The sequence below is a fragment of the Pristiophorus japonicus genome, chromosome 2 (assembly GCF_044704955.1).
Source record: "Pristiophorus japonicus isolate sPriJap1 chromosome 2, sPriJap1.hap1, whole genome shotgun sequence".
Lineage (NCBI taxonomy): Eukaryota > Metazoa > Chordata > Chondrichthyes > Pristiophoridae > Pristiophorus > Pristiophorus japonicus.
The window spans coordinates 371,200,865-371,217,477 of NC_091978.1; the positions used below are offsets into that span (position 1 = coordinate 371,200,865).

The 16,613-nt window shown below is 48.6% G+C and overlaps 1 protein-coding gene across 1 annotated transcript in view; it reads right to left on the reverse strand.

Moving 5' to 3' along the window:
- Positions 1 to 270: 270 nt before the first annotated feature.
- Positions 271 to 16,613, reverse strand: part of rchy1 (ring finger and CHY zinc finger domain containing 1) — a 58,982-nt gene continuing 42,639 nt past the window's right edge. The window contains exons 5-9 of the mRNA XM_070873121.1: positions 16,119 to 16,163; positions 12,475 to 12,533; positions 7,341 to 7,370; positions 5,381 to 5,501; positions 271 to 1,725 (exon numbers count right to left, since the gene is read on the reverse strand). Of these exons, the coding sequence (XP_070729222.1) occupies positions 1,597 to 1,725; positions 5,381 to 5,501; positions 7,341 to 7,370; positions 12,475 to 12,533; positions 16,119 to 16,163 (384 nt within the window). The 3' untranslated portion in view covers positions 271 to 1,596. The remainder of the gene's footprint in view (positions 1,726 to 5,380; positions 5,502 to 7,340; positions 7,371 to 12,474; positions 12,534 to 16,118; positions 16,164 to 16,613) is intronic.

Genomic DNA, 16,613 nt, shown 5'->3' on the forward strand with positions numbered 1-16,613 from the left:
ACAGTGCGGCGCTCCCTCAGCACTGACCCTCCGACAGTGCGGCGCTCCCTCAGCACTGACCCTCCGACAGTGCGGCGCTCCCTCAGCACTGACCCTCTGACAGTGCGGCGCTCCCTCAGTACTGCCCCTCCGACAGTGCGGCGCTCCCTCAGTACTGCCCCTCCGACAGTGCGGCGCTCCCTCAGCACTGACCCTCCGACAGTGCGGCGCTCCCTCAGCACTGACCCTCCGACAGTGCGGCGCTCCCTCAGCACTGACCCTCCGACAGTGCGGCGCTCCCTCAGCACTGACCCTCCGACAGTGCGGCGCTCCCTCAGCACTGACCCTCCGACAGTGCGGCGCTCCCTCAGCACTGCCCCTCCGACAGTGCGGCGCTCCCTCAGCACTGCCCCTCCGACAGTGCGGCGCTCCCTCAGCACTGCCCCTCCGACAGTGCGGCGCTCCCTCAGCACTGCGCTGGGAGGGTCAGCCTAGATTTTTGTGCTCATGTCCCTGGAGTGGGACTTGAACCCACGACCTCCTGACTCGGAGGCGAGAGTACTACCCACTGAGCCACGGCTGATACTTACTAAGCGGGTAACCTGTGATCATCATGGGTTGCACCCAATGCAAGCATTATTTCCCTCTGGGAGTGCCAGATTAGAGATTGATCCTTTTAGAATTAGAGAGATGAAAAAGACAGTGAAAACTATGGAACTACATAACAAAATAGTAAAAGTCATTAAAATGTTCCTGTGAAAATGATGTAGAAGATTGCAGAAACTATTCAAAGCAGTTAAAATGTCATGAGAGAACATGGACATGAAAATGTCAAGTGTAAACTCAATCCAGTTTTCCACAATCTACCATTATTTTCATGCTTGAATGACATTTTAAGAATGTACGATTTGTATTCTAGTGATCAATGGGGCGTTTTGGCCAGAGGAATTACATCTTGCACAAACATACAATTCTCACACTGCCGTTTATTATTAGCAGCGAACCCAGTGTCTGAGGAGGAAATTGCCTGAAGAGGGTGTTAACCACACTGCACTCGGTTTTAAACACACTGAATTCGCTCCGAATATGGTCACGGAGAAGATGAGTGTTGTAGCACTGGCTTTCATCAAGCAGCCATTGACAGGAGAAGCCAGGGGTTTAAGCATAGAATGTTCCCAACCCTCGGGCTCTTGAAAATACTGAAGCCAAGATAAAATCCATTTGAGATGTTGAGTCACAGGACAGCACACAGATTTTCTTGCAACCACAATGGCAGGATGCGGAGATGTGCCCCCACTTGTAAAAGTAAGCTGGCATCTCCGCAACACAATTGGTTGAACAGAAAGATTGTTTTTTTTCTAGATTGGCCAGTTTGCCCTCGGCCGGAAAATTGTTTCAAGGTTGTCAGGCATGCACACGGTAAATGGGGAAAATTACAAAACACAGGCATCCTCTTCGCATAAAACTATTACGCTATATGGACGGCAATTTAAAATGACAAAGGTATGGTTGTTTTCAGCTTGCCAGTTAGAGAATTGTCAAAAGGAAGCCAGCCAGAGATCTGCAGCCCACTTTCAAGAGGTTTAATTGAGAACGCTATAGGGCGGCGGCTGTGCATCACTGCTGTCCCTGCGTTGCGATCAGCCCTCCATCCTGGGCGGTGTTGTAAGACCCACATCCGCTGCACTTCAGACCCAGCACGTGGAACGGCGAGGTGCTATGGAGCTGGCAGTCATTACACATGATCTACAGAAGTAATCACACAATCACATACAATTAATTTGAGGCTTATGACTGAACACGCTATGCACACTAGCAGGAAAGGACTTGCATTTATACGGCACCTCTCGCACCCTCGCGATATCATAAACATTTTACAAGAAATAAAGACCTGCATTTATATAGCGTCTTTCACAACCTCAGAACGTCCTAAAGCGCTTTACAGCCAATGAAGTACTTTTGGAGTGTAGTCACTGTTATAATGTGGGAAACGCGGCAGCCAATTGGTGCACAGCAAGCTCCCACAAATAGCGATGTGATAATTACCCATATAAACTGTTTTAGTGATGTTGATTGAGGGATAAATATTGGCCCCAGCACACCGGGGATAACTCCCCTGCTCTTCTTCAAAATAGTGCCAAGGGATTTTTTACGTCTCAGGGCTTTGGTTTAACTTCTCATCTGAAACACGACACCTCCGACAGTGCGGCGCTCCCTCAGTACTGTCCCTCCGACAGTGCAGCACTCCCTCAGTACTGCCCCTCCGACAGTGCGGCGCTCCCTCAGTACTGCCCCTCCGACAGTGCGGCACTCCCTCAGTACTGCCCCTCCGACAGTGCGGCACTCCCTCAGTACTGCCCCTCCGACAGTGCTGCGCTCCCTCAGTACTGCCCCTCCGACAGTGCAGCACTCCCTCAGTACTGCCCCTCCGACAGTGTGGTGCTCCCTCAGTACTGCCCCTCCGACAGTGCGGCGCTCCCTCAGTACGGCCCCTCCGACAGTGCGACACTCCCTCAGTACTGCCCCTCCAACAGTGTGGTGCTCCCTCAGTACGGCCCCTCCGACAGTGCGACACTCCCTCAGTACTGCCCCTCCGACAGTGCGGTGCTCCCTCAGTACGGCCCCTCCGACAGTGCGACACTCCCTCAGTACTGCCCCTCCGACAGTGTGGCGCTCCCTCAGTACTGCCCCTCCGACAGTGTGGCGCTCCCTCAGTACTGCCCCTCCGATAGTGCGGCGCTCCCTCAGCACTGCACTGGAGTGTCTGCCTGGATCATTTGCTCGAGTCCTGGATAGGGACTTGAACCCATGATCTTCTGACTTAGAAGAGAAACCAACTGACACTGCTTTCAGAACTGAAGTTCCATCGCATGATGACAACCCAAAAAGTCCTAGACGAGCAGGATTTACGTTTATTTGTTTGCAGGATTGTGGGCAAAAATGGCAAAGCTGCATTTAATTACCCCAACCGTATTCATTGAACGACTTGTTAGACCACTTCAGCGGACAGCACTCGCCATGCATGTAGTGTGGGTGCCATCAGCGACAGGTCAGGGCCATAACAGGAGCAGCGAGCGGCAGTCCTGGGAGCAGCTGTGGGGTATACCACGGCAAGGTACAGCGCGAGCTGGTGCAGGAGGGTGCCGGCAGCGAAGAGGGCGACTGGATTGGACGTCACCAAGGTCCAGGTCGGTGATTGGAGCGTGGGCAGGTACAGCAGGAGCGGCGAGGTCGGGGAGAAGGAGCGACGAGAGATTGTCGAGGGACGTGATCGGGGCCCAGGAGAGGCGAGAGTTCGGGGCCCGGAGGAGCCGAGGGCCCAGGGGCAGCACGGGCCCAGCCCACACTGCGATATGTGAGCGCACTAGGTCCGTGCAGCAGAGCTGGTCTCCAGTCGTCCTGGTTAACCCTTGCCCCTGGACCAAGACCTCGCTCTGTCAAGCCCGTGTGGTGGCTGGTGTGCAACGGTCACCCCACGTTAAAAAAATCCACCCACAGGCATCTTCCACCCTTCAGGATGTAGTTCAAGATCTGGAATATTAGGTCCTTCATTGAAACACCTGTGAACGCATCCCTTTTTGGCCTGGAAGCAAGTCATCCTCACTTCGAGGGACTGCCTATGATGATGAGTGTGGGACTGAAGTCACATGTAGACCAGACCAGGTCGGGGCAGCAGATTTCCTTTCCTGAAGGACATTAATAACAATCCAGCAACTTTTCCTGGGGAAGGTCCACCAATGACAAGATCTATTGAATGAATTAGTGGGATGTGAACTCCCGATCTATGGGCAGCTGGACCATTACTATAATCACTGTACTGTTGTATGCTCAATGTCCTCAGTGTGACAGTGCTGGTAAACAAACAGCTTTCTCACCACAAGCTAAGACAATCTTTTCTACTCCAGCCATTACAGTGCTTTGTTTATGCAGTGTACTTTTCATAGACTCATACGGCCCAGGAGGAGGCCATTGGGCCCATCGAGCCTGTGCTAGCTCAGTAACAGAGCGATCCAATCAGTCCCACGCCCCTCCGCTCTTTCCGCCATAATCCTGCAATGATTAAATGAATCATCCACCCAGCCATTCCCATTCCTGAGGTTGGATTTGATCACTGAATACAATTTTCACTTGATAAAGTGCAACATCCCCACTGACACCTGGGAGTCCCTGGCCAAAGACCGCCCTAAGTGGAGGAAGTGCATCCGGGAGGGCGCTGAGCACCTCGAGTCTCGTCGCCGAGAGCATGCAGAAACCAAGCGCAGGCAGCGGAAGGAGCGTGCGGCAAACCAGTCCCACCCTCCCCTTCCCTCAACCACTGTCTGTCCCACCTGTGACAGAGACTGTAATTGCTGTATCGGACTGTTCAGCCACCTGAGAACTCACTTTTAGATTGTGGGGGACTGCCTGTGATGATGAGTGAATTGACTACGATTCCAAGTTGGCAAGGCCATTGGTGAAATCATAAAGACGTCTTCTGACATCCGACAGCGATAATGCAACCGTTTTGTCCACTTGCAGGTTGCTTGGCGACGCACATCACCATCCAGCTGCAAGGACGCGATGCCTTGGGCTGAAGTGGCTGAGCATTATTGTGAACAACTCCTTTGCTGTTGCGTATGTTTCACAGTGACATTAGTAAATTAGTAAGTGTGACCCTGAGCTTCCGGTCACCTGTCACTTTAATTCCCCGCTCCACTCGCACTCTGACCTCTCTGTCCTCGGCCTCCGACACTGTTCCAACGGAGCTCAACGCAAGCTTTCGTTTCGTCACTTTACAGCCTTCTGGATTCAACATTGAGTTCAACAATTTCAGAGCGTAACCTCTGCCCAGATTTCTTCTTCCTTTCCTCCTTTTTTTAAACAAACCCCCTCCCTTTTTTTCTCGTTCCCACGGCAGCCGGTGATGATTCCGCCATTCACACCCTATCGAGACTCATTTTTTGTTTCCTGACTTGTCCCGTTACCATCTCATTTTTGCCCACCATCCCATTTGTCTCTCTAATCTCTCCTGCCTCCCACCCTATCACAGACCTTCCCTTTTGTTCTTTCCTCCCCGCCCCCTTTCCCTGCCCCTGGCACTTGTTTAAGAATCTGTTACATCTCTAACTTTTCCAGTTATGACGAAGGGTCATCGACCTGTTTCTCTCCACAGATGCTGCCTGACCCGCTGAGATTTCCAGCATTATCTGTTTATATTTCAGATTCCAGCATCCGCAGTATTTTGTTTTTGTAGTAGTAAATTAGATCCAGTTCACAGAAGGACAAGGCCACAATAGCACCTTCACTGAAGTATTTTCAGTCCAACCCAGGCTTTAAGTTTGCACTTTTAAACACTTCTTGGGATTATTGCAAGTGCTGGTGCACTGGCTGCTTAATATTGGAAGTTGAATTCAACTCTTACCTTAACAATCATATTCTGATAGTCTGTTGGCATCGGGGTCTGGGCTATTTCTGCGTCTAGTTCCTCCCAGTATTTAGTCATGTCAACAGCGGACTGCATACATAAAGGACACCGATAGGCTCTGAAACAACAGGGTTACAGATCAGCTTGCTTTGGAGGAGAGTCAAAAGACAATGGGCCGGATTTTTCTGCAAAATTAATGGCGAGGCTCACAGCGCCCGCCGTTATTAACGTGCAAATTGTACAGCAGCTTCAGCGAACGTGCGCAGTTAAACACGGAAATCCGGGAGCTGCTGTCAGAGATGTGCTGCTCCTCCGTAAGCTGCACAAAAACGGTGTATCACCATCTGGCTCCCCAAGCAAATATACAGAACGATGTGAAGTTCATCTCCTGACATTGCAGAGACGGACTAAACTCGCCACAGAACGTTAGGGCTCGTCCATTCCAGTCTGCCTGCTGTTGTGATAAGTGATAAGTCTTAATTCCTGTCTAACAACCTCTCTGGCACTGAAAATTTACCGTAACAAATGTGGAGGAGTCCCATTTCATTAGTTTTTAAATGATATTGTAGATTATTTTTTAATTAAATGTTTAAAAAATTTACTTTTTCTTTCAGTCTCTATTATCTTTCTCGTTTAATCCAATCTTTATTTCGCTTTCTATACCTGATTTGACATTGAATTCGAACTTACACTTCCTGGTTTAGACACTGCACTGCTCATTAACGATTTTTCAATCTGATTGGTTATGGAAATAAATTTTATTAACTCGGATATACGGCCCAGAAACAGGCCATTGGGCCCAACCAGTCCATGCCGGCGTTTATGCTCCACTCGAGCCTCCTCCTGTCTTTCCTCATCTAAATCTATCAGCATAACCCTCTATTCCCTTCTCCCTCATTGGCTTGTCTTGCCTCCCCTTAAATACATCGATACTATTCGCCTCAACCCCTCCCTCTGGTAGTGACACGACAGCATTGCTGGACAGTTTAACTGAATTTTAATAGCAGTTCTTCACACTTTATCTTTAACCATCTTTTTACACCCCTGTTCTATAACTCTATTCATTCCCTGGCCATCAATGTCCTCCCTTAATTTAGTCTTTCCTATGTTCTCCTTTCATGTTTTGTTTAAATTTAGGCTGGTTTCTTTTCTTAAAGATCCCTCCCCACCGTCTTAAAGCCTTTGCCACCTTTAAAAAAAAAAAAATCTCCAACACTAATTAAATTCTGAAGGGAATGAGACTCCACACTTGTAAAATTAAATTTTCAGTACCAGAGAGGTTGTTTGGCAGTAATTAGGACTTATCACGCCGTTAAAGATTCACTTACTCCTGAATGCACCAGCCCTAACTTTTCTCTGCCCTGTTTAGTGGGTAACTAGGTACCCAAACGTCACACCCCTCATGTGTTTCAATTGCGACCCATCGGTGAGATACGTTACAGCGGAGGAGCAGGTTAACTCAGACCTCAACTTCTGGATTTCCGCGTTTAACTGCGCACGTGCGGACTCTGGAAGCTGCTGTTGGATTTACTCCGCAATAACGGGTGAGCGCTGATATAGCCACACCATTATTCCCAACGTAAAATCTGGGCCACAGTTGCTTGCCCTGTTCACAGATCCCAGATGTCTTGTAGAGGACGACACGCTGTTTGGATGTCCTGCTAACAGCAACTTGCTATGCGAAACCCCATAGAAAGTCTATGGGCAAGCGCAGGTCTAACAAACAGTAGGACTGCTCGGTCTCCACTCACAGCAAAATCTGGCCCAATATATTAAAAAAATTTAAAGACTCCATTGTCAATTGTGACTAAAACGTCATTAGTGAAGCAATAAATAATGACTGCAAGATTTTGCTATAATTTGTGGATTAACAATTGTACCCTAAATATTTTTTTAACCATATTAATTATATTCCTTCCGCGACCATACAATAATACCCGCATGTCAAAACACTTACCCTTTATTAAACAGCATTTCATAGCATGTCCTGGGGGAAGAGTAATAAGAACAAGTGATTCTTGGTTAACATTTAGACCTAGTGCTTTTCATTTTTTCTTCTTGCACTCAACAACAACAACGTGTATTTATATAGCACCTTTAACGTAGTGAACCATCACAAGTAGCTTCACAGGAGTGTATGAAATCAAAAATTTTACACCGAGCCACCCAAGTAGAAATTAGTGCAGGTGACCAAAAGCTTGGTCAAAGAGATATGTCTTAAGGAGCGTCTTAAAGGAGGAGAGAGAAGCGGAGAGGTTTAGGGAGGGAGTTCCAGAGCTTGGGGCCCAGGCAACAGAAGGCATGGCCACCGATGGTGGAGTGATTATAATCAGGGATGCTCAAGAGGGCAGAATTAGAGGAGTGCAGAGATCTCGGGGGGTTGTGGGGCTGGAGGAGATTACAGAGATAGGGAGGGGGCGAGGGCCATGGAGGGATTTGAAAATAAGGATGAGAATTTTGAAATTGAGGCGTTGCTTAACCGGAAGCCAATGTAGGTCAACGAGCACAGGGGGTGATGGGTAAGGGGGACTTCGGGTTAGGGCAAGGGCAGCCGAGTTTTGATCACCTCTAGTTTACTTAGAGCAGAATGTGGGAAGCCAAAAGATTGAGTGAAGTCATCAGCGAATAAATGCATGCCTTTTCAGAATAAAACAGGTGGTTTCAAAATCAGAAAACTTCAGGTTTATTCAGCAACACAATTTTGGAACAGGTAAGATACTTCAAATGAATAAACTGCGTAGCACAGTACAATGCTAAAAGCAGCCGAGCATATCTTCAAAGCTTTCTCTCCCTCCCCTCCTGTGGAACTTTGTGCAACTACCTGTGCACAATCCTCAAATCTCTTTGGTTAAGGAGATAGACTGGTGGTGCCATCGTTCGCTGAGGTCCCGGCTGGCCGTTCTCAGCACACACTGCCCGCATCGTACGCAGCTGAAGGGCGAGGAATTAAAGCCAGCTGATGGGATCACCCCGAGAGATGCCCCACTCCAGCAAACTCTGGGACATTACTGCGCTCCAATCTGTTTCTCTCCCTCCCTTCACCCTGCTCCCCCACAGATCATTAACTTTCACATGATCTGCTAACTAGTGGCCTGACCTAACCTCACTCAGCTGAGCTAAAGGTTCATGTCATGAGCAGCCCTGTGACTCCAACTCATGACCTTCAGTCTGCTGAGCAACAAAGCTCCTGGTAATTCAATTAATACTCCTCATTCCTACCATAGCACTAGCCCAATTAATTTCAGCGAAAAATAACGAGGAATTTCAGCTATTAGACACGCCACTAAAACATGCATTTAAAGCAACATATACTAATCTGAGTTGCTTCCGTATTCATGTAGGGTTTCTGTTTGGGGGCGGGGGATCAGATGGAGTGTAAAAACAAGCTGCCAATTTGCTATTACCAATGCTATTGCCTGCTTTGAGCCACTGCCCGAGATTAATTTTGCCTCCATGGACACGGATCAAGGACCTGGCCGTGATCGCTTACCTTCTCTTCCAACCCACTTCCTCATTTCAAACTCACTGTTCCAGACACTCAATTTTTTCATCAGTACCTGGATTACCATCTCTTGAACCAGTACCTGGATTACCATCTCTTGAACCAGTACCTGGATTACCATCTCTTGCACCAGTACCTGGATTACCATCTCTTGCACCAGCCATCTCTTGAACCAGTACCTGGATTACCATCTCTTGCACCAGTACCTGGATTACCATCTCTTGCGCCAGTACCTGGATTACCATCTCTTGCACCAGTACCTGGATTACCATCTCTTGCACCAGTACCTGGATTACCATCTCTTGCACACCAGTACCTGGATTACCATCTCTTGAACCAGTACCTGGATTACCATCTCTTGCGCCAGTACCTGGATTACCATCTCTTGCACCAGTACCTGGATTACCAGCTCTTGCACCAGTACCTGGATTACCATCTCTTGCACCAGTACCTGGATTACCATCTCTTGCGCCAGTACCTGGATTACCATCTCTTGCACCAGTAACTGGATTACCATCTCTTGCACCAGTACCTGGATTACCATCTCTTGCACCAGTACCTGGATTACCATCTCTTGCACCAGTAACTGGATTACCATCTCTTGCACCAGTAGCTGGATTACCATCTCTTGCACACCAGTACCTGGATTACCATCTCTTGCACCAGTACCTGGATTACCATCTCTTGCACACCAGTACCTGGATTACCATCTCTTACTCACGAGAGCCTGGATTACCATCTCTTGCACCAGTACCTGGATTACCATCTCTTGCACCAGTACCTGGATTACCATCTCTTGCACCAGTACCTGGATTACCATCTCTTGCACCAGTACCTGGATTACCATCTCTTACTCACTAGAGCCTGGATTACCATCTCTTGCACCAGTACCTGGATTACCATCTCTTGCACCAGTGCCTGGATTACCATCTCTTGCACCAGTGCCTGGATTACCATCTCTTACTCACTAGAGCCTGGATTACCATCTCTTGCACCAGTACCTGGATTACCATCTCTTGCACCAGTGCCTGGATTACCATCTCTTGCACCAGTACCTGGATTACCATCTCTTGCACCAGTACCTGGATTACCATCTCTTGCACCAGTACCTGGATTATCATCTCTTGCACCAGTACCTGGATTGCCATCTCTTGCACCAGTACCTGGATTGCCATCTCTTGCACCAATAACTGGATTACCATCTCTTACACCCGTACTTGGATTACCATCTCTTGTACCAGTACCTGGATTACCATCTCTTGCACCAGTACCTGGATTACCATCTCTTGCACCAGTACCTGGATTACCATCTCTTGCACCAGTACCTGGATTACCATCTCTTGCACCAGTATCTGGATTACCATCTCTTGCACCAGTACCTGGATTACCATCTCTTGCACCAGTACCTGGATTACCATCTCTTGCACCAGTACCTGGATTACCATCTCTTGCACCAGTACCTGGATTATCATCTCTTGCACCAGTACTTGGATTACCATCTCTTGCACCAATAACTGGATTACCATTTCTTGCACCAATAACTGGATTACCATCTCTTACACGAGTACTTGGATTACCATCTCTTACTCACTAGAGCCTGGATTACCATCTCTTGCACCAGTACCTGGATTACCATCTCTTGCACCAGTACCTGGATCACCATCTCTTGCACCAGTACCTGGATCACCATCTCTTGTACCAGTACCTGGATTACCATCTCTTGTACCAGTACCTGGATTACCATCTCTTGCACCAGTATCTGGATTACCATCTCTCAATCACTAGAGCCTGGATTACAACTTTAACATTGCTGCAAAGCAGTTTCTGCTTCACACTGATGTTCATTTTACACTGAAGACAGGCCCTGACCTCGCTTTGCAGCCACACATTGAAAAGATGCAGTCTCACACCACTCATGCAATGATGGGGAGGGTGCAGTATCTCACTGTGTGGGTTATGATGGGGAGGGGGCAGTATCTCACTGCGTGGGTTATGATGGCGAGGGGCAGTCTCTCACTGCATGGGATATGATGGGGAGGGGGCAGTATCTCACTGCGTGGGTTATGACGGGGAGGGGGCAGTATCTCACTGTGTGGGTTATGATGGGGAGGGGGCAGTATCTCACTGTGTGAGTTATGATGGGGAGGGGGCAGTATCTCACTGCGTGGGTTATGATGTGGAGGGGCAGTCTCTCATTGCGTGGGATAGATGGGGAGGGGGCAGTATCTCACTGCGTGGGTTATGACGGGGAGGGGGCAGTATCTCACTGTGTGGGTTATGATGGGGAGGGGGCAGTATCTCACTGTGAGGGTTATGATGGGAAGGGGGCAGTATCTCACTGTGTGGGTTATGATGGGGAGGGGGCAGTCTCTCACTGTGTGGGTTATGATGGGGAGGGTGCAGTATCTCACTGTGTGGGTTATGATGGGGAGGGGCAGTCTCTTACTGAGTGGGTTATGACGGGGAGGGGGCAGTATCTCACTGCGTGGGTTATGATGGGGAGGGGCAGTCTCTCACTGCGTGGGATATGTTGGGGAGGGGGCAGTATCTCACTGTGTGGGTTATGATGGGGAGGGGGCAGTATCTCACTGTGTGGGTTATGATGGGGAGGGGGCAGTGTCTCACTGTGTGGGTTATGATGGGGAGGGTGCAGTATCTCACTGTGTGGGTTATGAAGCCAAGAGTGACCAAGGAATTTAAAAAGTGCAAGCTTTTTAAGGCCTTAAATTAACCCAAATGTTCAGACAGTGCGCCTACTGCCACCCATGTACATTTTGACTTTGGGAGAGGAGCTGTGAGTAGCAGTGTAACCATGCCTGCCTAGTACAGTTAGTTCCAGCCAGCCATGTGTTGCCGAGCTGGAACCCACATTCTACCGACAGGTCTCAGAGTGCCGCTGTAAGGAAGATGAACTGAGTCCGACGTTCAAACGCTTAATCTGTGCTGTGATTTTCACTTCATTCTTCACTTTGGGTGCTGACAAATGGGCAAGGGCTGCTCCTGAAGAAATGTCCTTTTTTTTTTAATGCACAGAACGTGGGTGTCACCAGCATTTATTGCCTGTCTCTATTTGCCCTTGAGAAGGTATTGGCGAGCCATTTTCTTGAATAAGTGTCTCGCTGGGCCATTTCAGAGGGCAGTTAAGAATCAACCACATTACTGTGGGTCTGGAGTCACACATTGGCCAGACCGGGTAAGGGCGGCAGATTTCCTTCCCTAAAGGGACATCAGTGACCCAGATGGGTTTTTACGGCAATCCGGTACTATTACTGATGCTAGCTTTTTTATTAAATTCCAGATTTATTTAATTAACTGAATTTAAATCCCCAGCTGCCGTGGTGGGATTTGAACTCATGTCTCTGGATCATTGGTCCAGGCCTCTGGATTACTGGCCCAGTCACATAACCACTGTGCTACCGCACTCCCAGTAACAATCGCTGGATCAAGCACTGCATTTTAACAAACTGGTCTAATGAACGGCTGCAGCTCTGGGACTCGCATCAATTCCTCTCCACCTTGGTTGCACTCCAAATTGCGGCCGTGATCTTGAGCGGCCCGTTTGGCTGAAGTTAGAGTTTAGTACGCTTACTTGTGAAGGAGATGGCCACAGGTCAGCACGTGAGCCCCAATGCGAGAAGTGTGAATGTCCTATTGCAAGAAAAATGAAAGCAGCAAAGCATTAAAATGCAGTAAAACAGAAGGTAAAAGGTAAAGAAAGACTTGCAGTTATATAGCGCCTTTCATGACCACCGGATGTCTCAGAGTGCTTTACAGCCAATGAAGTACTTTTGGAGTGTAGTCACGGTTGTAATGTGGGAAATGCAGCAGCCAATTTGCGCACAGCAAGCTCCCACACACAGTAATGTGATAATGATCAGATAATCTGCTTTTTTTTTTAGTGATGTTGATCGAGGGATAAATATTGGCCCCAGGACATCGGGGATAACTCCCCTGCTCTTCTTCGAAATAGTGCCATGGGATCTTTTACATCCACCTGAGAGAGCAGACAGGGCCTCGGTTTAACGTCTCATCCGAAAGACAGCACCTCTGACAGTGCAGCGCTCCCTCAGTATGTAAGTAAGTAGAAAGCAGGGAATTTGAGACTAAAGGATAAGGTCACCAGCCCCAGCCAAGAACTACACTCAACATAAGAACATAAGAAATAGGAGCAGGAGTCGGCCATTTGGCCCCTTGAGCCTGCTCCGCCATTCAATTAGATCATGGCTGATCTGATCATGGACTCGGCTCCACTTCCCTGCCCGCTCCCCATAACCCTTCACTCCCTTATCGCTCAAAAATCTGTCTATCTCCACCTTAAATATATTCAATGACCCAGCCCCCACAGCTCTCTGGGGCAGAGAATTCCACAGATTTACAACCCTCAGAGAAGAAATTCCTCCTCATCTCCATTTTAAATGGGCGACTCATTATTCTGAGACTATGTCCCCTAGTTCTAGATTCCCCCACGTGGGGAAACATCCTCGCTGCATCCACCCTGTCAAGCCCCCTGAGTATAGGCCCAACCTGCTCAACCTTTCTTCATAAATCAAGCCCCTCATCTCCGGAATCAACTTAGTGAACCTTCTCTGAACTGCCTCCAATGCAAGTATATCCTTCCTTAAATATGGAGACCAAAACTGTACGCAGTACTCCAGGTGTGGCTTCACCAATACCCTGTACAGTTGTAACAGGACTTCTCTGCTTTTATACTCTATCCCCCTTGCAATAAAGGCCAACATTCCATTTGCCTTCCTGATTATTTGCTGTACCTGCATACTAACTTTTTGCGTTTCATGTACAAGGACCCCCTGATCCCTCTGTACCACCACATTTTGTAATCTCTCCCCATTTAATTAATAATTAGCTTTTTTATTTTTTTTCTACCAAAGTGGATAATCTCACATTTTCCCACGTTATACTTCATCTGCCAAATTTTTGCCCACTCACTTGGCCTGTCTATATCCCTTTGCAGATTCTTTGTGCCCTCCTCACAACTTGCTTTCCCACCCACCTTTGTATCATCAGCAAACTTGGCTACATTACACTCAAGACCCTTCACCCAAGTCGTTCATATAGATTGTAAATAGTTGAGGTCCCAGCACTGATCCCTGTGGCAACCCACTAGTTACAAGGGAAGCATGGGCCAAAGAATCTGAGCAACACTCAGGGCCCTAGGAGGAGACTGGTGTGGAGCATAAACACCAGCACTGACTAGTTGGGCCGAATGGCCTGTTTCTGCGCTATAATGTAATGTAGTAACCCACCGAGAGCCTGAGATCAATGAAATTACCTGTATATTTAGAGTCTAATTCTTTATCCAAGGAAAAGACTGTTATTTAATACTGGCATACTTTGGTACCCCAGAAATCGGCACGGTCCGGGCCTGCAAGACCATCAGCAGGCCGGGGCCATCAGAGGGAGCAGCGTGCAGCGACATACCACTGCAGGAGGGCGACGGCTGCAAAGCCAGGTCGCTGATTGCAGTGCGGGCAGGCACAGCAGGAGGGGCGAAGGAGCTGCAAGAGTTTGTAGAGGGAAGTGACCGGGGGCCCAGGAGAGGCGAGGGCCCAGGGGCAGCACGGGCCCAGCCCACACTGCGATATGTGAGCGCACTGGGTCCGTGCAGCAGAGCTGGTCTCCAGTCGTCCTGGTTAACCCTTGGCACGGGATAAAGGCCGAGCTCTGTCAAGCCCGTGTGGTGGCTGGTGTGCAACAGTCACCCCACGTTAAAAAAATCCACCCACAGGCATCTTCCACCCTTCAGGATGTAGTTCAGGATCTGGAATATTAGTTCGGGATCTGGAACATTGAAACACCTGTGAACTCATCCCTTTTTGGCGTGGAAGCAAGTCATCCTCGCTTCGGGGGGAGGAGAAACAGATAAAAATAAACATTTACACAAAAAAAACTCCACTGGAAAACCTTCAAGGGACCCCATCCACCTGAATCGCTGTAAAAAAAAAAATAAAGAAAAGACGTTTACCAACTTTTTTGCCGGTTTTCGTCCTTACCGTTGAGGTTAGACCCGCCTCCACGTGGCGGCCCTCCCCCCTGCTGGCGCCGACTCCCGCCCGGACTAAACCGGCAGCTCGGCGGGCGGGAGGACACTTACACACATTGCATGTCAGCGGGTGGTTCCTAGCGACCTTCCCTCCCCGCCGGCGGGAGGTCTCCGCCAAACTCACTTGGGAGGGGAGACCCGCCCAGAGGCAGTAAGTCCACCAAGTTCAGCCCCTCGGCCCCTTCCCGTCACACTCGGCTTATTTTTACCCAAATCACTATCGCTACACTGCTCTATTGATTGACCTTTCTCTTTATAGAGTTCTAAATTTCCCCCCCCCCCCACCACTTCCCCCCCCCCCCCCCCCACCCTCCTCATTTTTTTTTAGTTTAAAGCCCTATCTACAGCCCTAGTCACGCGATTCGCCAGGACGCTGGTCCCAGCTCGGTTTATGTGAAGCCCGGCCCGACGGAACAGCTCCCTCTTTCCCCAGTACTGGTGCCAGTGCCCCATGAATTGAAACCCCTTCTTCCCACACCACTCTTTGAGCCACGCATTTAACTCTCTGATCCGCTTAACCCTAAGCCAATTTGCGCATGGCTCAGGTAGTAATCCAGAGATTATTACCCTTGAGGTTCTGCTTATTAATTTACACCCGAGCTCCTCATACTCCCTCAGCAGAACCTCAATCTTAATTCTATCGATGCCATTGTTTCCTACATGGTCCATGCCAACTGGATCCTCCCCTGCCCACTTCAAGTTCCTCTCCAGGTGTGAGGAGATATCCTTAATCCTGGCAACCTCTGGAACTCCGTTGCAGAGAACAATATCTATCCCCCCGACTATACTGCCCCCTATCACTATTGCATCCCTTCCTTCTCCCCCCACTTGGATGGCACCCTGTACCACGGTGCCATGGTCAGTTTGCCCTTCCTCCCTGCAGTCCTTTTCCTCATTAATACGGGGAGCAAATGCCCCGTACCTGTCAAGGGCTTAAGCTCCTCCATCACTGCTTCCTAGGACCCATACCTTCTCGACTCATAGTCTTCCCGAAAGGACATTAGACATCACAAGTATGCAAACTGCCCAACGCATCCAACGTAAAATGGGTAATATGACCCACACGTGGTTTGCTTTCACAGGACAGCTCCAGAACGAGATTAATAGACAAACACGTGTACCCAGCAATAAACTGAACATCAATTTCGCAGTCTTGGTGGTTGGAATCTTACCTCCATACACACTGGACAGTTCTGCCGTGAAACATTTTCAACACACTGTAGAAGAAGGGAACCCAGTGTCAGTATTCATACACCATTAACCATATATAAATATATATTTATTTTTAAATCACATAAGCTGTAGCAATGACCAGCAGAGAAAGGTTAAACACATTGGAAAAAAACATACTGGTGTAATTCTAACCATTACTGAAACTGCTTTCAAAAAAAATGAACATAACTTTGACAAAAAACTCTAAACTAGCAGTAACATACAAGTTAAATCTCTTTAGCACGCCCTGGGTACAGAGGAGCTTGGCGCTGCATTTTACAGGGCAGTGCACATTGAACAGGAGGGAGAATGACAAGGGCGGGCTGAGAACAGAGTGCAATCACGATCAAAGGGTTGGATCACAGGAAGGCAGGAAAGGGGGTGACAAGAGAGATGTCAAGAGACGGAATTGCCGAAGAATAAATTACTGAGTGAAGCAAGTAGAGAACAATGAA